This window comes from Somniosus microcephalus, chromosome 6, assembly GCF_052327205.1.
Source record: "Somniosus microcephalus isolate GS21.2 chromosome 6, FLI_Smic_1.0, whole genome shotgun sequence".
NCBI classification, from domain to species: Eukaryota; Metazoa; Chordata; class Chondrichthyes; order Squaliformes; family Somniosidae; genus Somniosus; species Somniosus microcephalus.
In genome coordinates this window covers 130548741-130571318 of record NC_140992.1, presented here as the reverse complement: position 1 = coordinate 130571318, position 22578 = coordinate 130548741, and the positions used below count along the sequence as shown (strand labels likewise).

The 22578-nt window shown below is 49.3% G+C and overlaps 1 protein-coding gene across 1 annotated transcript in view; it reads left to right on the top strand.

The window, feature by feature from the left end:
* The first annotated feature begins 4949 nt into the window (after nt 1-4949).
* The window catches only part of dzip1l (DAZ interacting zinc finger protein 1-like), a 413098-nt gene continuing 395469 nt past the window's right edge, over nt 4950-22578 (top strand). The window contains exons 1-3 of the mRNA XM_085990774.1: nt 4950-5156; nt 12515-13099; nt 19483-19567. Coding sequence (XP_085846900.1) covers nt 5025-5156; nt 12515-13099; nt 19483-19567 — 802 coding nt within the window. The 5' untranslated portion in view covers nt 4950-5024. The remainder of the gene's footprint in view (nt 5157-12514; nt 13100-19482; nt 19568-22578) is intronic.

The following is a 22578-nucleotide window of genomic DNA, read 5'->3' as shown; positions in this document are numbered from 1 at the left end:
GAAATCCTCTTGAGGTCACCAAAAGCAAATTCCATCTAGGAGTGTGAGAGAAGTTAGGCCCTTGTGTTGTGTTTATATGACAGCTGGGTCTAATGGACCCATACCTCACCGCCCCCACCTTCCCCAGTACAGTTCAGCATGGTAGCTGCACATAACGAGCAGTTCCGCATTTGCGACAAAAAAAATCTATTACACTGGCATATTATTGGACTTGGATGAATGCCTGCGTTGTTCTCTAAACTCAGGTTGTATGTACTTGCAGGGTGTAGGAAACTGGCCAAATGATTGTCTTGTAAAAAATAAATGACATTGTAAAAGTTTTTTTATGTTGGGAGTGAGTGCCTGTCTTCTGCCATTTAATACGATGACGTGTGTGTTACAGGACTGTGAAGCTTTACTGCCCACATCCCACCCTGTGCTGGAGTCACACTGACAGTCAGCTGTTGAAATGCTGAGTAAATGAGGCACAACCAGTTGAGAGCCGGTGTGATGTTTGCACATTGTCGAGAATCTTCACGTTCATTTTCTCCCTTTAATAATGTGTTCCCAGCACGTTAAAATGACAGCAGCTAGGTACCGGCGTCAGAAAATTAATGTTGTAAAGTCTGTGGGTTGTATAGCGAAGTAATACACAGACTACAAGAGTAACTTAAACAGGACTTTACTATTCGAAGGTCAGGGTGAATCTGCCCAATAAATTCTGCCACAGCACTTATATACCGGTGTGGTCACCGTCGGTATTACAGTATACAGCAGCCAGGATAAAGTAATGCCACACCTAAAATAGTTCTCTTAAAGGTGGACGGTTACATACAATAGTTCTCTTAAAGGTAGAACAGTTACATACACTACAATCCTCCCTTTTTAGCTTACAACATACTTATTCCCCATTAACATAACATCATAACATATCCAACTTCATGTTACAACAGTTCACACAGGTAGTCTCTGCGGGAAACAGTTCACAGATTCAGTCTCTGATCTTCTTGACTCGGTCCGGACCACGCCTCCGTGGTGTAGTCGGGTCACCTTGCTAGAGGGACTCATCCCATAGTCCTTCCCTAGACTTAACAGCTTTACTTCCATCACTTCTGAACCAGCATTGCTGACTTTTTTAAAACAAACAAAAAACAGTTGGATTGCCTTGGGAAATTTTCCTACTTTCCAACTGATTTGGCTCCGTTCGGGGGACCACGTGTGTGATCGGGTAGAGGTAATAATGGTTCAGATGGTTATCATCTTCTGCTTCGTCTTTTCCTTTTTTGCTTCTTGGAGACTCTCGGGGCTCCATTGTCAGCTGCCAGCTGTAACGCCACCATCTCCCTATGTTCCTTAGACTTTAAGTGATTCATCCTGATTTCGGCACTTTGGGAGTTCTCGGCACAAGCTGGGCAGACCAGGTCCTCGTAATATTCAGTGTCACTCAACAGATCATGGTAATATTCGGTGTCGTCCTGAGCTAGGCCAGCGAGAGGGTCTTCTATTTCCTCCTTACCCAGCTGGACGTTAGCCGACTTTTGTTCCAAATCCCGACATCTGTCCTGAAGAGACTTCATCATGCGTTCAGATTCATCCTGCTTTTTCTGGGCTTCCTGCAAGTCTTTTACTAATGACCTCATTTGTGATTTCAATACTTCAACTTCATTCGGAGATTGATTGATCGGACTATTCAATCCCTCTACTGAAGTAGCTGTTTCAGTATTCTGTTGTTCTACATTGCCGTGCGTCAGCATACTTTTGGCATCCAAGGGCTGTTCCGCTGCAGACTTCTCAGTCTGGGTTGCCACCTCAGCTCTTCCAATGACTTTTGAGAGCTCCCTTCCCTTTGAAGATTGAGGCTCGTATTTAAGTTTTTCCCATTTTAGAGTTTTATCCCTCAGCATACGAATGAGTTGGCTGACTGTTAACTCTTCTGCCATCATCCCTTTTCCATTAACTACAGGGCTGTTTATAACCTTGCCCTGGAGGAGTTGGCTGACTGTTAACTCTTCTGTCCTCATCCCTTTTCCTTAGCTGCAGGGCTGTTTAGAACCTTGTCCTGGGGCTCCTTTGCTGCTTCTACTTCGCCATCATCCGCAGCCCCCATCATTCGAATTTCCACAAATGAATCGTCCGGTGATGCTGCACCCAACTTCAGTAGGAGCTCGGAAGTCATGTCGACCAACTCAGCTTTTTCTGCCTGCAACCTGCTAACCAGCGCCTTCAGTTGCGGCACATCTTGTTCCACTGGATTGGAGCACGCCCCTTCAGAAGCCGAATCAGCTTTGATTCGTTTGGCCTCCTCGTGCAGACGGTTTGTGTACTCCTGCTCCCTTTTCTTCCCCAGCTGCTTCTGTTGTCTTTCCAGATTCTCCCATTCGGTATCATAGAACTTTTTCATTGCTTTCATCTCTTGCTCGAGACAGCAATTCAATTGTTCTAATTGCTGTCGTAATCTGAAATAAGTTTGCGTTTGAGCTCGATGTTCCTCAGTAATATATATGTCTGTAACTTGAACAGACTCAGAATTCTCTGTCAAGCTATGTTGTTGTTGTTCAGAGGAATTCTGTTCTGAAGCTTTGTTCTCCTCTGGAGCATAAGCCTTTATGCCCACATTCGTTCTACCAACCTTAGTCAGCAAGTTCATTTTAGACTTGTCTTTCATGCTTGGGCTGGTCTTATCGTCATCCGTTTCAGAGCCTGAGCTGATTGTCTGCACCGAGTCCTCACTCGTTATTGCTTTGAGGTAGTGCCATTCCATGTCTATTTTCTTGATCCACTCCCGTCCTAGAAGTGGTGGTCCTCCCTCAGGTAGTACGTATAAGTCCATTCCGGGGTGTTCTTTGCCCCTGTCTCTCACCTTGACTCTTATCTTTCCCATGGGGTATACTTTATGCCTCGTGTATGTCTGCAATACGAACTTGGTATCTCTCAAGGGTATATGTGAGAATAGCCGGTTGTAATCCCTTCGATTTATGACTGATAGGGCTGATCCAGTGTCCAATTCCATTCTCACTTGGACTCCAGCTATTTTTAGCATGACCCAGATAGTTTGTAGGTCAGCTTCCTTACTCACATTATGAATTCTCAGACTACCCAGTTCCTGGCCGCTTGGGTCTGAATCCGAATTCTGTTCATCTGAACTCTTCTCGACCACCTTGTGTACTTTGTTGTACTTTTCCTGTGATGGCTTTTTTTTTTGGTTGTTGGTCTTCTTCCCTGACCGGCATACTTTGGCTATGTGACCCAGTTTGCCACATTTCCTACAGTCCTGGTTTTTAAATCAGCATTGGTTCTGGTCGTGTGTCGTCTTCCCACAACGATAACATTTCGTTGCACCCGAAGTAATTTGATCCACACTGAGGACCGCTGCCTTCAGCTGCATTTCCGCAGTTCCTTTCGCTGCGGCTTCGTGTGATGCTGCAATAAGGACAGCCCTATCCAGTGTAAGGTCGTTCTCTTCGAGCAGTCGCTTTTGCGTTCCTTCCTTCGACAACCCGCACACGAACTTGTCTCGCAATGCCTCTGTCAGATTTCCTCCAAACTGGCAGTATTTCGCTAGCCTACGCAGTTCGACCAAGTATTCCGCGTTGCTTTCCTCTTTCCGTTGCGTTCTCGCATAAAATTTGAATCGTTCCGCCAACATCAGCGGTGTGGGGTTCAAGTGATCCTTCAGAACAGCAACAATATTATCGAAGGTTTGATCCGCCGGTTTAACTGGTGCTAGAAGATGCTTCAATAGCCCGTACGTCTTCGCCCCCATCGAGTTTAGCAAGGTTATAGCTTTATCATCATCCTCTATTTTATTGGCCTCACAATATATCTCAATGCGTTCTACATACGTGGCCCAATCTTCTACCTCGGAATTGAAATCGTTGATGTTACCACGCTTAGGCATCTTCACCTCCCTGATAAACAACAACGAAATATTTCTTTAACTCTTTTTTTTTTTTTTTTTTCCAAGATGGCGGTTTCCCCGCGCTTATCTTCTTTCCCCGCCCCTTTCAAAATGGCGGTTCCCGCTTTTCTTCCCCTGGCAGGAGGGGTAAGCTTTTCCCTCGGGCGACGGCCGCTGGCTTTCGGGGTTCGCAGCCTGCTATTCGGCTTCAGTGCGTTCCCTTCTCTCGGCCGGGCAACCGGCTCTGGTACAACCCATTGACGGCGAACGGTCTCAGCCGCTGGCTGGATCTCGCTCAGTCTCCCTCGCTCGGGCTCTGTCTCTCCGGTGCTGGGTACAACCCGTTGACGGCGAACAGTTTCAGCCGCTGGGCTGGATCTCGCTCAGTCTTTCTCGGGCTCTGTCTCTCCCGCTCGCGCGGCTCTCGCTCGCTCTCTCTCGGGCTCTGTCTCTCCCGTTCGCGCGGCTCTCGCTCGGGCTCTGTCTCTCCCGCTCGCGCGGCTCTTGCTCGCTCTCTCGGGCTCTGTCTCTCCCGTTCGCGCGGCTCTCGCTTGGGCTCTGTCTCTCCCGCTCGCGCGGCTCTCAATCGCGCCTCCCAGCCCTCTCGCAGTCCGGTGCTTCCCTCCCCGGCTGCGGCTGAGTTCTCCGCGATTTATTTATTTTATCTCTTCCCGCGCCTTACGATCCCGGTCGCAGCGCTTCGTGGCCTCGGTCACTGTCTGGCCTTTTTCACCCCAATCGCGCCTCCCAGCTTCTCGCAGTCCGGTGCTTTCCTCCCCGGCTGTGGCTGAGTTCTCCGTGGCTTATTTATGTTTATATCTTCCCGCGCCTTACGATCCCAGTCGCAGCACCTCGTGGTCGCGGTATTTGTCCGGCCTTTTTCGCCGTCGCGGTCTAGTCGTCTCACGACGCTCCCCAGCCCGCTTGTACCGCGGCTTCTGCTCCACGCTGCCCCAGTCTCAGCGCCTCTGGGCCCGACTTCTGTCCGGCTCCTTTCCCCCTCGACCGTGGTCGAGTGCACCGCCCTTATCCTCCGTTTATTTGTTTCTATTTTCCCTTTACTCACAGTCACTGTGGCCGACTTGCTTCTCGTGTTGATCGGCTCACTCACCACCGTGGTAGAAGGGACAATCCGTGCCTGTTGCTGATGGAAGACTTCGTGTTTGAAATCTTCCTCCTTTCTTGGTCTGCAGACTCGAGTTTTCTCTCAGCAAAACGACGAGGGCGGGTGCCTCTTCTCGATGCTCGTTTACTTCTTCAGAAGTATTGTTGCCGCAGGGTAAGATCGAACTCGTCGCCACTGTAAAGTCTGTGGGTTGTATAGCGAAGTAATACACAGACTACAAGAGTAACTTAAACAGGACTTTACTATTCGAAGGTCAGGGCGAATCTGCCCAATAAATTCTGCCACAGCACTTATATACCGGTGTGGTCACTGTCGGTATTACAGTATACAGCAGCCAGGATAAAGTAGTGCCACACCTAAAATAGTTCTCTTAAAGGTGGACGGTTACATACAATAGTTCTCTTAAAGGTAGAACAGTTACATACACTACAAATGTCTGTGCGAGAAATTGGCCATTTCCTTCCTGCTGACATTTCTGATTGTTTTACAACAGTATTAAATAGAGTTTGTGGCGTGATAGCTGTTATTTTTAAACTGGAGCGCACTGCCAGCTAGCTTTCGCTCTCCAGGATCGGTGCCAATCTTCCATATTCTTGTTCTGATGGTGAATACCCCTGCATATTTCTTCCATTCTGAAAGTATCTGTCAGTCTGTATATCTCTATCCCCATCTCTCTCCCAATTCCACTCTCTGTATCCCCCATTCCCTCTCTCTCTCTCTCTCTCTCTCTATCCCTCTCTATCCCTCTCTCTCTCTCTCTCTCTCTCTCTCTATCCCTCTATCCCTCTCTCTCTCTCTCCCCCTCTCTCTCCCCCTCTCTCTCCCCCTCTCTCTCTCTCCCCCCTCTCTCTCTCCCCCCTCTCTCTCTCCCCCTCTCTCTCTCCCTCTCTCCCCCCTCTCTCTCCCCCTCTCTCTCTCTCCCCCTCTCTATCCCCCCCTCTCTCTATCCCCCCTCTCTCTATCCCCCCTCTCTCTACCCCCCTCTCTCTATCCCCCCTCTCTCTATCCCCCCTCTCTCTATCCCCCCCTCTCTCTATCCCCCCTCTCTCTATCCCCCCCTCTCTCTATCCCCCCTCTCTCTATCCCCCCTCTCTCTCTCCCCCCCTCTCTCTATCCCCCCTCTCTCTATCCCCCCTCTGTCTATCCCCCCTCCTCTATCCCCCCCTCTCTCTATCCCCCCCTCTCTCTATCCCCCCCCTCTCTCTATCCCCCTCTCTCTCTATCCCTCTCTCTCTCTATCCCTCTCTCTCTCTCTCTCTCCCCCCCTCTCTCTCTCTCTATCCCCTCTCTCTCTATCCCCCTCTCTCTCTCTTTATCCCCCCCTCTCTTTCTCTCTATCCCCCCCTCTCACCCCCCCCTCTCAATTCAATTCAAATCGCTTTATTGGCATGACAAGGTACATCTTATGTTGCCAAAGCATCGAAAAACATTCATTGTTGAACACATAAATACAGATCTATCCATACAGTGTATAAACAGATATATCCCTGAGTGTATAAACATACATTCATATAATTTGTATATGCTCTTTTCTTTAGTGGTTGTCCCTCTGTTTATGGCAAGCTGTAACATAGTGTGCCTCTAAGGTTACACAACTTCTCTCTTCCCCTAGTAGGTATCGGAGTTTTTGGTCATCATTCAAATTTCTGAATTCCGGGCATATTTTTGTGAATTTTGGGTAGAAATTCTCCCTTATGCCCTGATATTTTCTACAAGCTGTGAGGAAGTGCATCTCTGTCTCCACCACTCCCTGACTGCAGTGAGAGCATATCCTGTCCTCTCTTGGTAGCCGGGTCTGCCTGTGTCTACCTTTTTCGATCGCCAGGCTATGTTCACTAAGTCTGTACATTGTCAAGGTTTTTCTCAGTTTGCTATCCTTTACCATGGTCAGGTAATCAGACATGTTGTATTGTCTGTTTAGGGCCAAGTAGCAATTGAGTTTGTTTTGGGTTTTTGTTGTTTCTGCCCAATATGACAGATATTTTTCCTTTTGCTTAGTGACGATTGTGTTGGGTCGAATTCTTTGTGTTACGCTGTCACTGTCCTGGGGCTGGTTATTGTTAGTAGTGTTAGTAGTTACTTCACTGAGTCCCAGGACTAGTTGACTGAGGGTATTCTTCTTTATGGTCCTCTCTTGGCATTTCAGGGCTTCGTAATGATAGCATTGAGGGTTGCTCATTTCTAGGTGTTTCCAAAATTTGGTGGCTCTTTTTTGGATAGTGATTATTAATGGATATTGGCCTAGTTCTGCCCTGCATGCATTGTTTACGGTTTTCCTTTGAGTCCGGAGGATACTTTTACAGAATTCTGCATGTAGGATCTCAATTGGGTGTTTGTCCCATTTTGCAAATTCTTGTTGTGTTAGCGGCCCCCACACCTCACTGCCATAGAGTGCAATTGGTTCAATTACTGATTTGAAAATTTTGAGCCAAATGCTAATTGGGATTTCTATTTGGATTGATTTTTTAATGGCATAGAAAGCCCTTCTTGCTTTCTCTTTCAGTTCATTCACAGCCAGATGAAAATTTCCCGTAGAACTGATTTTTAAGCCCAAGTATGTGTAGTTAGTGGTTTGTTCAATTTTGGTTGTTCCTAGTGTGAAATTTATTTTGGGTCCCTGATGTCTGGATCTTTGCTGGAACACAAGGACTTTGGTTTTTTGGGGATTTATTGTCAGGGCCCAGGTCTCACCCCCTCTCTCTCTCACCCAATTCAATTCAATTCAAATCGCTTTATTGGCATGACAAGGTACATCTTATGTTGCCAAAGCATCGAAAAAACATTTATGGTTGAACACATAAACGCAGATCTATCCATACAGTGTATAAACAGATATATCGCAGAGTGTATAAACATCCATTCATATAATTTGTATATACTCTATTCTTAGATTTAATGGTTGTCCCTCTGTTTATGGCAAGCTGTAACATAGTGTGCCGCTAAGGTTACACAATTTCTCTGTTCCCCTAATAGGTATGGGAGTTTTTGGTTGTCCTTCAAATTTTTGAATTCAGGGCATATTTTTGTGAATTTTGGGTAGAAATTCCCCCTTATGCCCTGATATTTTCCACAAGCTGTGAGGAAGTGCATCTCTGTCTCCACCACTCCCTGACTGCAGTGAGAGCATATCCTGTCCTCTCTTGTCAGCCAGGTCTGTCTGTGTCTGCCTTTTTTGATAGCCAGGCTATGCTCACTAAGTCTGTACATAGTCAAGGTTTTTCTCAATTTGCTATCTTTTACCATGGTCAGGTATTCAGCCATGTTGTATTGTCTGTTTAGGGCCAAGTAGCAATTGAGTTTGTTTTGGGTTTTTGTTGTATTTTGTTTGTTTGTCTCCAATTTTAACTGCACATTTATTGTTTGTGTACATTGATTTAATTACATCATATGTTTTTCCCCCTACACCACTTTCAATAAGTTTTAAGAATAGACAATCGTGCCAAATGGAATCGAAAGCCTTCTGGAAATCTATAAAGCAGGCAAAAATTTTGCTTTTGTTTTGATGAACATGTTTGTCAATTAGGGTGTGTAGGGTGAAGATATGATCCGATGTTCTATAGTTTGGTAGGAATCCAATTTGGCTTTTACTCAAGACATTGTGCTCCTCAAGGAAGCTTATAAGTCTTTTGTTTATGATACTACAGAATACCTTCCCCAGGTTACTGTTTACACAGATGCCTCGATAGTTATTTGGGTCAACTTTGTCTCCACTTTTGTATATGGGCATTATGAGTCCTTTGTTCCAGATATCAGGGAAGTAACTGACACTCAGAACCAAGTTGAAGAGTTTTCGGATAGCCAATTTCATTTTATTGTCCGTGGGTTTAATCATTTCGCTTAGGATGCCATCTGCACCGCAAGCTTTTCCTGGACGCAGGTCCTTGAGTTTTTCAAATAGCTCTTTTTCAGTTATTAGGGGGTCTAGCGGGATTTGGTTATCTTTTATGGCCAATTCGAGCTTTTACAGTTTTTTGCATATTTGATATTGCTCTGGGCTTAGTGTGTTTTTCTGGTATAATTTTTCAAAATGGTTTTCCCATGTGTCTCCATTTTGAATGGCCAATTCGTCGTGTTGTTTTTTGTGTAATGTATTCCAGTTGTCCCAGAAACAATTAGAATCAATAGATTCCTCAATGGAGCTGAGTGTATTCTTAATATACTGCTCTTTCTTGGTTCTGAGTGTGTTTTTGTATTGTGTTAGTGCCTGACAATAAGTAAGGCGTGATTCCTCGTTTTCTGGCTGTCTGTGTTTTTGGTTTGATATTTTTCTGAGTTTTTTCCTCATGTTATGGCAATCTGAGTCAAACCATTTTTCATAGTTTTTTGTTTTGGGTTTGTTCTTGCGAACTTTCAAGTTTGACATTGATGCCAAATTATCAAAAATATTATTTAGGTTATTCACCGACCGGTTTATGCCTTCTTTATTGTGAGTGTATGTGTTTTCCAGAAAGGTGTCCAAGAGAGCTTGAGTTGATTGATTGCTAATTGCTTTCTGGTATTTTTCCGTGCTGTTTTTGGCCCATCTGTATGATTTTTTAATGTTGTACAGCTTACTGGGTTGTGTTTCTGTGTTGGTTGTTTCTGTCCTTTTTAGATACACAGTAATTTGACTGTGGTCTGACAGTGTTGTTTGTGGTTTGAGTGTGAATGCTCTGAAAGAGGATCAGTCCAAATCCGTAATCATATAGTCTACGGTGCTGAAGCCAAGAGGTGAGCAATAGGTGGATCTTCCTAGGTAGTCTCCCATGAACCTACCGTTGACAATGTACAGACCCAGGCTTCGACAGAGCTGCAGGAGCTGTTTTCCGTTAGCATTTGTCTGTTTGTCGCAGTTATGCCTGTGTGGATGGAAAGGGAGATCAAAGTGGTTATTCCCAAATATGTAATTGTTCCCCTGATTATTGGTGAAGTCTGGTTCTTCGCCAGTTCTTGAGTTGAGGTCACCACAGATCAACACGTTCCCCTGGGCCTGGAATTGGATAATCTCCCCCTCAATGTTGGAGAAGGTGTCCTCTTTGAAGTACGGGGATTCTATCGGGGGGGATATAGAGTGCGCAAATGAAAACATCTTGCATGCTAGAGATGATGCCCCTCTTAATTTTGAGCCATATGTGGTTTTCGCCCTTTTTTATGAATTTAATGTAATTCCTAAGCTCTGTTTTAAACCAAATCAGTATGCCTCCAGAGTCTCTGCCCTGGGTTATTCCTGGCAGTTTATTGGAGGGGACCACTAGCTCTGTGTACCCAGGGGGACAGCCAGTGTGTCCTTCTCCTCTACACCAGGTTTCCTGTAAAAAGATAATATCCAGATCTTTAATTTCTCCCCCTCTCTCACCCCCTCTTACCCCCTCTCTCACCCCCTCCCCCTCTCTCGCCCCCCCTCTCTCGCCCCCCTCTCTCGCCCCCCCTCTCTCGCCCCCCCGCCCCCTCTCACGCCCCTCTCTCGCCCCCGCCCCCTCTCACGCCCCTCTCTCGCCCCTCTCCCCCTCTCTCGCCCCCTCCCCCCCTCTCTTGCCCCCTCCCCCCCTCTCTTGCCCCCTCCCCCCCTCTCTCGCCCCCTCCCCCTCTCTCTAACATAAGAACATAAGAAATAGGAGCAGGAGTAGGCCAATCGGCCCCTCGAGCCTGCTCCGCCATTCAATAAGATCATGGCTGATCTGATCCTAACTGCCAATCTACTATCACAGAACCATCTCCTGAATCTAACAGAATTAGACACACGAAATAGGAGCAGGATCAGGCTACACGGCCCCTGGGCCCGCTCCGCTACCCACAGGGCCATGACCGATCCGAACCTAGACTCATGTCCAAATTCCTGCCCGCTCCCCGTAACCCTTAATTCCCTTTACTTCTAGGAAACTGTCTATTTCTGTTTTAAATTTATGTAATGATGTAGCTTCTACAGCTTTTTGGGGCAGCATATTCCATGGACCTACCACCCTCTGAGTGAAGTAGTTCCTCCTCATCTCAGTTTTGAAAGAGCAGCCCCTTATTCTAAGACTCTGCCCCCTAGTTCTAGTTTCACCCATCATCGGGAACATCCTCCCCGCATCCACCCGATCCAACCCCTTCACAATCTTATATGTTTCAATAAGATCGCCTCTCATTCTTCTGAACTCCAATGAGTAGAGTCCCAATCTACTCAACCTCTCCTCATATGTCCATCCCCTCATCCCCGGGATTAACCGAGTGAACCTTCTTTGTACTGACTCGAGAGCAAGTATGTCCTTTCTTAAGTATGGACACCAAAACTGTATGCAGTATTCCAGGTGTGGTCTCACCAATACCTTGTACAACTGAAGCAATACCTCCCTATTTTTATATTCTATCCCCCTTAGCAATGAAAGCCAACATTCCATTGGCCTCTCTCTCTCTCGCTCTCTCTCTCTCTCTCCCTCCCCGTCTCTCTTGTCTTGAGGGGCTGGTTTTGTTTTCCTTAGGGGAGATCTTGGTGCTGTTCAGTATTTGTTTCCACATATCCTGAGGACATTAGCTGTTTGAGTGAGTGTCTCTTTTTAAGCCTTTGCTGCATTCACAGTAGTGAGATAACAGGCTGTCTGCTCCATCTGAAGTTTCCCTCTATAAGTCTTGTGGAATTTGATGAGCCTTAATGGCAACTTATGTTTATATAAACTATAACATAATAAAATGACCCAAAATACTTCACAGTGGCTGAATTGGACACTGAGCAATGAAGAGAAAGAGTAGGGGAAGGCGACTGAATTGTGGTCAAAGATGTCTGTTTTGAGGAGGATTCTGTCAGAGGGGAATGAGATAGCAATGTAGAGTGGTTTAGGGAGGGAGTTCCAGAGTGTGGCACCAATCTGGATGATGTCTCTGTAACTGAAGGGGGAGGGGTTGTGGGTGGGCAAAGAAAGGTAGGCCAGAGTTGGATGAATAGTGTGCGGGGGGTTGGGAGTACAGTATTGTTGAAGGTGATCCAGCTGGATCTGGCAGTGATCCAGCAGGACAGTCATGCATCATTAAGCCTGTTGGTCTTCAGAATTAAGGGTGTGGCGATGGGAATTGTAATGTGGGAGTGGGGACAGTGAGGGACTTGTAAAGTACACGGCTATTGAAGACAGAGGTAAGGGAGGTGTTGAACAGATGAACAGCAGCAGTTGGGTCTTGGTGGATGGGGGTCAGAGGAGAGAAGGTTGTGAGTATGACCGAAGAAGCTGGGAGTAGTTCTTTTCCCTATGGAAGCGGGTGATTGTAGAGAGGCTAGCATTGGGCATGGAGAAATGGATATTGAGGAAGGCCTTAGAAATCTTGAACATGGCAAAGCATTGAGGGATGGTGAGGTTGGGGTGGCCGCAGTATGGGTGGGCGAAGGTTGAGTGAGGGGAGGAGAGATTTTGCTGAAGATTTCTCGGGGTGGGGGGGCGGGGGGATTGAATGGGTTGGGTAGAGTCCATGTTTGAGGGTGTGTGGTGCCTGGTCTGTGGAGATGGTAGGCTTGAAACGGAAGATGGGTGGTATGACTTTTTCTTTTCTTCCCTCTCTTGTAGCCTTTTTACAGCAACGTTTATTACCCTCCTCAGCTCCACCGGGTGAGACCGCAGCATTATTGCGTGGCAGAGTTCATGATATCGTCGCAGAGCCAGTACACCGGAATTGGGATGGGGTTTGGTGCCCTGTCGTTGGGCACCAACGGGCTGCCTGCTTTCAAGTTCCGGTCAAGGCACGACGGCGTAGACTGGAGACGGCTGAGCGCTATAGATGTGGAGCGGGTGGCCAGAGAACTGGACATTGCCACCCTTCAGGAAAATATCATGAGCATAACCTTCTGCAGCCTGGACTCTGAGAGGTGCCCGTGCTGCCAGAACTCCGTTGACCCAGTTCTACTGAAGGTGTTCAAGCTGGCCCAGCTGAACACTGAATACCTCCTTCACTCCCAGGAGTTCTTCACAAGCAGCATTCAGGCACTGGAGGAGCAGCTGCAGGCCGCTGTGGATGAGCATGAGAAGAGCAGGCAGGAGATGGTGAAGCAGGCGGAGGAGCTGAAGGCTGCGAAAGAAGAGAGCCGGCGGCGCAAGAAGATGATCGCAACTCTTCAGCTGCTCGTACAGGCGGGAGCCAATAACTATCACAAGGTACCTGTACCTTCGGCCTCAAACCTAATTGTGAAGAGCAGGTTTCGTTATATATTCTTCCTGTGTTAAACAAATACAGTTGAAGCCATTTACTCAGGACATTGCCAGAATGAGTTTCATCCCAATAAACCGATTGGCCCTACCTAACAGAAGTCCCATCAGTTTATGTGAACCTCATGGTTGCTGTATGTCAATATGGTAAAGTAAAAGGGGAGGAAGTGCTTTGATAAGTTAGTAACAGTGCTGTGTTGCAATCTTCCTCTTGCTTGGATTCCAAAATGGCAGCCAGCTGTAAAACAGTTTCTATTCCAAGCAGCCGTTTGCAGCGAAACAAGTTCACATAAAAGCATCATTTCAGAGTGATTGACAAAGAAAGACTCGCATTTATATTGCGCATTTCACGGCCTCAGGATGTCCCAAAGTGCTTTCCAGCCAATTAACTACTTTTGAAGTGTAGTCGTTGTAATGCAGGAAACACAGCAGTCAGTCTGCGCAGGGCAAGCTCCCACTAACAGCAATGTGATGACCTGATAATCTGTCTTTATGTGTTGGTTGAGGAATAAATGTTGGCCAGGACACCGGGGAGTACTCCTCTGCTCTTCAAATAGTGGTATTGGATATTCTACGTCCACCTGGGAGGGCAGATGGGGCCTCAGTTTAACGTCTCAACCGAAAGATAGTGCAGCACTCCCTCAATATTGGACTGAAGTGTCAGCCTGGATTATGTGCTCAAGTCTCTGGACTTGAACCCGTGACCAGCTGCTCAGTAAGCAGTGTAGAATAACAAAATCTGGAAGACCACTTCGTTAACCCATGACAGTAGGATAAGGGACTACGGGTTGAAACTGGAAAAAGTCAAATTTAAGCCCTATAAACATATGAAAAAGACAGGGAAAAAATTCTGGTCCATTGAGTCTGGCCCATCCAAACATGGTGCAGCCATGTACACCATCAATCCACAACCCAAGTCACTGTGGCCAATTTAGGAAAAGCTCAGGTAATTTCGTCTCTGACCCCCAAATCAAAGTTTTGGGGGACAGCAGTAAATCAAATTCTTCTAATCCCAGCTACTCTGCAATTTACCCGTTCAAACTGGAAATGCCCACCTCTCTCAGCCACTTGTCCAGCCCCCTTTTGAAGTATTGCAGGGAATCCATGCTCACATGCTTTGCTAATCTGTTCCAGAGGGTGATGACGCTCTGTGAAAATAAATGCTTCTTAACATCTCTTTACCACCCTAGTCCCACCATCCCCAATAACCTATCCACCCGGACTGAGTTCAATCGGCGTGCTCAAGCAACGGTTCCGCTGTCTGACCATTCTGGAGGAGCCCTGCAGTACTCGCCTGAGCGAGTCTCCCACTTCGTTGTTGTGTGCTGCATGCTGCATAACCTGGCAATCCTCAGGGCCCAGCCAATGCCACCAGACATTGGAGCACCAGCAGAGGAGGAGGAGGAGGATGAGGAGGATGATCATCAGCAGCACCAAGGCGGGAGGGAGGCCCAAAGTGGAAGGGCCGTCGGTCAAAGGCTCATAGCAAGTCGCTTCTAGGCCCCCTCTGAGGGAATGGCTTCTGCCATTCAAACAACCTGAATGAAACCATCCCGCAACCCCTAAGCTGGTCAAGGCAACAATGTGTGCAAAGACCAACCATGCACATTTTGAATACAAACACTTCTTTATTTCCCAAACTGTGTCTCATTTCCGCATGACAAAGTAATAGAAAGAAACACCAAAAAAAAGTCATTCACATAACTGGCCCTCACAACCTGGAGACAATGTCCAAAACAGTAACAAAAATTTGACCACGACCCTTGGCCTTCAATAAAACAATGAAATACATTTTGCCACACCTACTTTTTGCCCTTCGGGGGTGATCTGCCTCCCTTGCGAAATTGCCCCCTTCCCACCCTGCAGCTCCTCCGCAATGGGACCCCAGTGGCTGCAGCAAAGCTGGGGGAAGGCTGCTGAGTGTCAGAAACTGAGACTGCAGATGCCCTTGAGGGACGGCCTGGACCAGCTCTGGGCCTGGAGGGCCCGCCTGCTGACTGCTCCAGCTCTGCATGGGTGGCAGCAGTCTGTCCTACAGGTGGTGGCAGCTGCAGTGGAGAAGTGACAGTGTTGGCAGCAGGAATGCTGTCATCTTGAGAGAGAACAGCAACTCCCTGCTCGACCGACACACTGGCACTCCCACGGGGCAGCACTTCAGCATGTGGAGCAATCTGCTGGAGCACAGATTGCTGGCCTGCTGCGGCGCGGTGAGAGCCCCGGGGAAATCTGCCCGATCCAGCGAGGGTGGCAGCAGTCAGTGCTCGCATGGCCTCAATCTGCGTCTGCATGAGACCAGCCATTGACTGCATTGCAGCACTTAGCATTTGCGTGGCAGCCGCCTGTGCTACAGCGAAGTGCTCCACACTCCTTGCCAGTGATTCAATGGATTCGGGCATCCTTGCCACTGCAGCCATGAGCTCAGTGTGCCTTTGCTCCGCCTGGGCGCTCATTTCAGCGAGGACCCGCTACTCGTCTGCGTTCAGTGCAGCAGGACTCGAGGCCATAGTCTCCGTCCGGGGAGAAGGCCCCCGAGCTTCCCTAACCCCCTTGCGTTGCTGCAGCCCGCTGAGTCCTGGAGCTTCACCCTCATCAGACCATTCCCCCCCCGCTCCCCTCCAGGGAAGGCGTGTCCCCATTATGGGCATGAGCTTCCTCGGGAGAGGGTGTCGCTGATGCTCCGGCTTCCTCTTCCTCCTCGCCTTCAGCTTCACTCCCAATGGCAGCTGGAGGGACCGTCTCCTCACCTGGTGAATCACCATCTGAAAGCAGGGAGGCACAAGAGTGGCTTTAGCGTGAGCACAAGGTGGCAGCAAGGGAGACATGAGTGCAACGATGTACTGATTTGGATTGAAAGTGTCAAAGGCTGCTGTTGTGAGTAACAAGTGGAAGGAGAGAGGACAAAAAGGTGATGACCTTACCATTGCTGGCCAGAACGGGGTCGGCGTCTCCAGTGGCGACGGGACCAAGCATCCGGCTTGCCACAATCCTGTGGACGCGCTGCTCAAGATTGCTGAGGGCTTGAAGGTGAGGCCGCCCTCCACTGGTCCGTTGCTGCTGTCTCCTATTATGAGCCAGCTTGGCCTGCAAGAAAAAGGACGGCGTCTGAGCAAATATGCAGCCATGATCTTGCCTGAAATGCCTCCCATGGTTGAATAGCCCTTACTGTATGCAGCCATGATCTTGCCTGAAATGCCTCCCATGGTTGAATAGCCCTTACTGTATGCAAAGTGTGGAATGTGCATGTGTGTTTCATGAAAGGGCCATAGGTGTTGGATGAGTGCTGGGCATTGGGGCTTTCAAGACCCTCAGGCCATAAATTGAGGTGGAGATGGAGGGATGAGGAGGTTTTGAAAAAAGGCACTCACCCTGACGACCCGAGTGAGGTCGTTGAACTTTTTCCTGCATTGCACAGGAGTCCTAGGCACCATGTTGCTTGAGGTCACTCTGTGAGCCACCTCCCTCCACGCTTTTCTGTATTCGCTTGGCAAAGGCCTCCTGCCACTCTCTGGGTACAGTAGAGATCTTCTGCGCTCCACCGCGCCAACCAGAGCCTCCAAGGCACGCTCGCTGAAGCGCTGTGCTCGCTCCCTGGCCCTCTCCATGGTCCTTAGCTGAAAGATTTAGCCACAGGTCTGTCCAGGCTGAGATTCAAGGCTCCAGTGAGCAGGGTGTGGCTGCAGAGCAAGATCGACCCTTCCCTTTAAGAACTGACCAGCGCCAGTGTGTCTGTGTTCAATCGCTAACTGACAGCACCTGCGCTGTGCCCGCTTTCTGAGGTAGCGCCTCGCTCCTTGGGCTTAGCGCCTTAAGAGAGTTGTGTAGCGCCTGATTCACCTCCAGGGGCGATAGAGGCGAATTTTGCAGCCGGTGGCGATAATTTGCGCCGGGCGCTAAACTTTGCGCCCGGCCGATATTCGCGCCTCAAAATGGGCGACACCGAGTTTCTCCCCCATAGAGTTATACAGCACAGAAAGAGGTCCTTCGGCCCATCGTGCCCACGCCGGCCATCAAGCCCTATCTATTCTAATCCCATTTTCCAGCACTTGGTCTGTAGCCTTGTATGCTATGGCGTTTCAAGTGCTCATCTAAATGCTTCTTGAATGTTGTGAGGGTTCCTGCCTCTACCACCCTTTCAGGCAGTGAGTTCCAGATTCCAATCACCCTCTGGGTGAAAAAGTTTTTCCTCAAATCCCCTCTAAACCTCCTACCCCTTAACCTTGAAACTATGCCCCCTGGTTATTGACCCCTCTACTAAGGGGAAAAGTTCCTTTCTATCTACCCTGTCTATGCCCCTCATAATTTTGTACACCTCAATCAGGTCCCCCCTCAGCCTTCTCTGCTCTAAGGAAAACAACCCCAGCCTGTCCATCATAAACCTCTTCATATTCCCTCGAAACCTGTATTTCTCCAATGAAAAAAGCCCCAACTACTGGAGCCTTAAGACTGGCTATCACTTTGCTCATCTTTCTCTTGGGCTTGGATATCTCCTGCCATGTGTGGGACCAAACCTGGACACAGTTCCCCAGGTGCAGCCGCACTAAAGCCTTCTACAGCCTAAGGTTAGTGCTCTTAGACCCATATGGTCTTGTCCGAGCAATAAAACCCTATTTGTCTTCTTCATGGCCTCATCACGCTGCTTGTGAACCTTTAATGATGTGGCAGCTGAGACCCTCCCAAGTCCTTCTCTTCATCCATAACCTTTTCTGGGTACCCCTGTATGATATAAATATGCCTGGAGATTCCCAAACCCCTAAACGCACTTGTCCATATGAAGTACGTCGGCCAGATACAAGTTCAATCGTAACTTAGTCCATAACAGAAGTTAAAAGATTTCTGGCTATATAAGCCGGGTGTGGGGAAATACCGAGTCTGTCAATTAGATATATGAGAAGTTTCCCTCAAAATAAAGGAGGTGAGATTTGAGTCAGTCCTAACATAGCTTGCGGAACGTGGATATCATGGACCTCCCTCCTAGGCTCAGAGTGATGAATCCCCATCGATAGATGTGATATCAAATATAACTACTGTAATGTAAGCTGGATCCTTTGTTCCTGGATTGACCTACCTTACGTTGCACGAGCTATATTTGGACTGGCTGGAATCTCCCCATCCTTATTCTGAGGAAAGCTTCTCGTATATCTCAGTGATAGACTCTGTGTCTATCTATACCTGGCTTCTATAGACAGAAATCTTTCAACACGTCTTTCGCTCGTATATACATGAAAGGACAACAGAGAGTTCGACAGCTGCTTTTATACTGCAAGTCCTGTGCTAGGAGCACTGGAACCTTGTGCAGCTGGCTGTGAGCTAAAGGTGCAGCTCCTGGGACGCACTAAGACTGGCTGTGGGGAAGACCTGTTCTCTTACTTGGTCCTCCTGACGACCTGCATTAGTCAATACCTTTGGGTGTCAACCGGCTGAGTGAGATCAGTGAGTTGGAAACCAGTGGTGCTCACGCAGAGCTTGTCTGGAACAAGAAAAGTAGTTTACACTACAATCAATAACTAAACTTCTTATAATCAATCCTCCAGAGACAGGAGCACGCTGGTTGATACAGGATTCAAGATTTGGTGTCGTTAAAGGCAATTTGTTATTTCAAAGAGCATTAGTTATGTTAATCCGGAAGTGATAAAGGGAAGCTCTTTTGAAGTAAAGACCTGAAACAAAGCACTTAACCAAATGAATCCTTGACTGGACATAACTGTTTTTAAATAAACAAACAAGAATTTCACAATTTCTGATGAGATATAAATCCAGAAAAAATCCAATCCGTAACAGAAGTTAAAAGAGCATTAGTTAGTTATGTTAATCCAGAAGTGATGAAGGGAAGCCCTTTTGAAGTAAGACCTGAATCAAAGCACTTAACCAAATTAATCCTGGAATGCACATAGCTGCTTTTTAAAAATAAAACAATATACAGTTCACAATTTCTGACCTTTGTGTCTTGCATGAAATGAGTTTGGGAGGTCTCAGTCCAACTCGTCGTGCGCTCAGGCCTTCAACCCCTCGTTCAGCCCGAACCGCCACCAAGTTGGCATTCACAAGATGGCTGGCGTGAGAATGAGCTACAGTGGGGCTGCACTTCTGGGGCTGAGGCACAGTGGGAAGCATAGAGAGAGCTTTGCTTTGCATCTAACCGTGCTGTATCTGAGCTGGAGATACTTGATGCTCACTCTGGGTACCCGAAATAGACACTGTCCCATTCTCCACCATTAATATCCCTTCACCAGATGAGTACAAACAATGAAAGCACAGGTTGGGCGAGAGTCACTCCATCAATCCCCATTATTTGATTTGGTATTTGTGCTATTGATTTTGTTTTTGCCTTGCAGTGTCAGCTTTGTGACAAGGCGTTCCTGAACTATTCCTTCCTTCGGGCACACGTCGAGCGGCGACACCCGGAGATCACTCAGGCTGGTGAGAGGTCCTTTCACAGCTCTCCAATCAGGATCCAAAACAAGAACGAAACACGCTGGAAGCACCCGGCAGGTCACCTGTGGCCCCAACAGACCAGCCAATGTTTCGGGAGCTGACCCTTCCTCAGCATTTTCTGTTCTTGTTTAGGATTTTCAGCATCTGCAGTTTTATTTTTGCTTAATATTTCCATTGTGAATTTAGTTGGATGAAACCTGTTGGTGTGGTTTCCTCAGATATTTTAATTGGTTCTTGGGCTGTTGGTGACCCTGGCGAGATTGCCTTTAGTTGCTCTCGATGGGCAATAAGAGTCAACCACATAGAATGGGACTGGAGTCCCATATAGCCCAGACTAGGGAGGGAGCCAGGATCCCTTCCCTGAAGGACATGAGTGAACAATCCATCCGCTTTCATGGAGATTTTGTCACCAACATCAACTTGCATTTATATGGCGCCTTTAAAAGTGTCTCTTCGCTCACCTCAGTCCATGCATCTCCTCCTGTGACCTCCAGGATTCTGGCCTCCTGGGCATTCTCGCCCCCCCCCTCCTTCTCCCCCCTCCTTCCCTTCCCCCCCTCCTTCTCTTTCCCCCCCCTCCTTCTCTTTCCCCCCTCCTCTTTCCCCCTCCTTCTCTTTCACCCCCTCCTTCTCTTTCCCCCCTCCTTCTCTTCCCCCCCTCCTTCTCTTTCCCCCCTCCTTCTCTTCCCCCCTTCTCTTCCCCCCTTCTCTTCCCCCCTCCTTCTCTTCCACCCCTCCTTCTCCCCCCTCCTTCCCTTCCCCCCCTCCTTCTCTTTCCCCCCCTCCTTCTCTTCCCCCCCCTCCTCTTTCCCCCTCCTTCTCTTTCCCCCCCTCCTTCTTCTTTCCCCCCCTCCTTCTCTTTCCCCCCGCTCCTCTTCCCCCCCTCCTTCTCTTCCCCCCCTCCTTCTCTTCCCCCTCCTTCTCTTCCCCCCCCTCCTTCTCTTCCCCCCCTCCTTCTCTTCCCCCCCTCCTTCCCTCTTCCCCCCCTCCTTCTCTTCCCCCCCTCCTTCTCTCCCCCCCTCCTTCTCTTCCCCCCCTCCTTCTCTTCCCCCCTCCTTCTCTTCCCCCCTCCTTCTCTTCCCCCCCTCCTTCTCTTCCCCCCTCCTTCTCTCCCCCCTCTTCTCTTCCCCCCTCTCTTTCCCCCCCTCCTTCTCTTCCCCCCTCCTCCTTCCCCCCTCCTTCTCTTCCCCCCTCCTTCTCTTCCCCCCTCCTTCTCTTCCCCCCTCCTTCTCTTCCCCCCCCCTTCTCTCCCCCCCTTCTCTTCCCCCCCTCCTTCTCTTCCCCCCCTCCTTCTCTTCCCCCCCTCCTTCTCTTCCCCCTCCTTCACTTCCCCCCTTCTCTTCCCCCCCCTCCTTCTCTTCCCCCCCTCCTTCTCTTCCCCCCCTCCTTCTCTTCCCCCCCTCCTTCTCTTCCCCCTCCTTCTCTTCCCCCCTCCTTCTCTTCCCCCCCCTCCTTCTCTTCCCCCCTCCTTCTCTTCCCCCCCTTCTCTTCCCCCCCCTCCTTCTCTTCCCCCCCTCCTTCTCTTCCCCCCCTCCTTCTCTTCCCCCCTCCTTCTCTTCCCCCCCTTCTCTTCCCCCCCTCCTTCTCTTCCCCCCCTCCTTCTCTTCCCCCCTACTTCTCTTCCCCCCTCCTTCTCTTCCCCCTCCTTCTCTTCCCCCTCCTTCTCTTCCCCCCTCCTTCTCTTCCCCCCTCCTTCTCTTCCCCCCTCCTTCTCTTCCCCCCTCCTTCTCTTCCCCCCTCCTTCTCTTCCCCCCCTCCTTCTCTTCCCCCCTCCTTCTCTTCCCCCCTCCTTCTCTTCCCCCCCTCCTTCTCTTCCCCCCCTCCTTCTCTTCCCCCCCTCCTTCTCTTCCCCCCCTCCTTCTCTTCCCCCCCTCCTTCTCTTCCCCCCCTCCTTCTCTTCCCCCCTCCTTCTCTTCCCCGCTCCTCTTCCCACCCTCCTTCTCTTCCCCCTCTCTTCTCTTCCCCCCTCTCTTCTCTTCCCCCCTCTCTTCTCTTCCCCCCTCTCTTCTCTTCCCCCCCTCTTCTCTTCCCCCCCTCTCTTCTCTTCCCCCCCCTCTCTTCTCTTCCCCCCCCTCTCTTCTCTTCCCCCCTCTCTTCTCTTCCCCCTCTCTTCTCTTCCCCCCTCCTTCTCTTTCCCCCCTCCTTCTCTTCCCCCCTCCTTCTCTTCCCGCTCTCCTCTTCCCCCCCTCCTTCTCTTCCCCCTCTCTTCTCTTCCCCCTCTCTTCTCTTCCCCCTCTCTTCTCTGCCCCCTCTCTTCTCTTCCCCCCCTCTTCTCTTCCCCCCTCTCTTCTCTTCCCCCTCTCTTCTCTTCCCCCCTCTCTTCTCTTCCCCCCTCTCTTCTCTTCCCCCTCTCTTCTCTTCCCCCCTCTCTTCTCTTCCCCCCCTCTCTCTTCCCCCCCTCTTCTCTTCCCCCCTCTCTTCTCTTCCCCCCCTCTCTTCTCTTCCCCCCTCTCTTCTCTTCCCCCCTCCTTCTCTTCCCCCCTCCTTCTCTTCCCCCCTCCTTCTCTTCCCCGCTCCTCTTCCCCCCTCCTTCTCTTCCCCCTCTCTTCTCTTCCCCCCTCTCTTCTCTTCCCCCTCTCTTCTCTTCCCCCTCTCTTCTCTTCCCCCCTCTTCTCTTCCCCCCTCTCTTCTCTTCCCCCCTCTCTTCTCTTCCCCCCCTCTTCTCTTCCCCCCTCTCTTCTCTTCCCCCCTCTCTTCTCTTCCCCCCCTCTTCTCTTCCCCCCCTCTTCTCTTCCCCCCCTCTTCTCTTCCCCCCTCTCTTCTCTTCCCCCCCTCTCTTCTCTTCCCCCCTCTCTTCTCTTCCCCCCTCCTTCTCTTCCCCCCTCCTTCTCTTCCCCCCTCCTTCTCTTCCCCGCTCCTCTTCCCCCTCCTTCTCTTCCCCCTCTCTTCTCTTCCCCCCTCTCTTCTCTTCCCGCCCTCTCTTCTCTTCCCCCTCTCTTCTCTTCCCCCCTCTTCTCTTCCCCCCTCTCTTCTCTTCCCCCCTCTCTTCTCTTCCC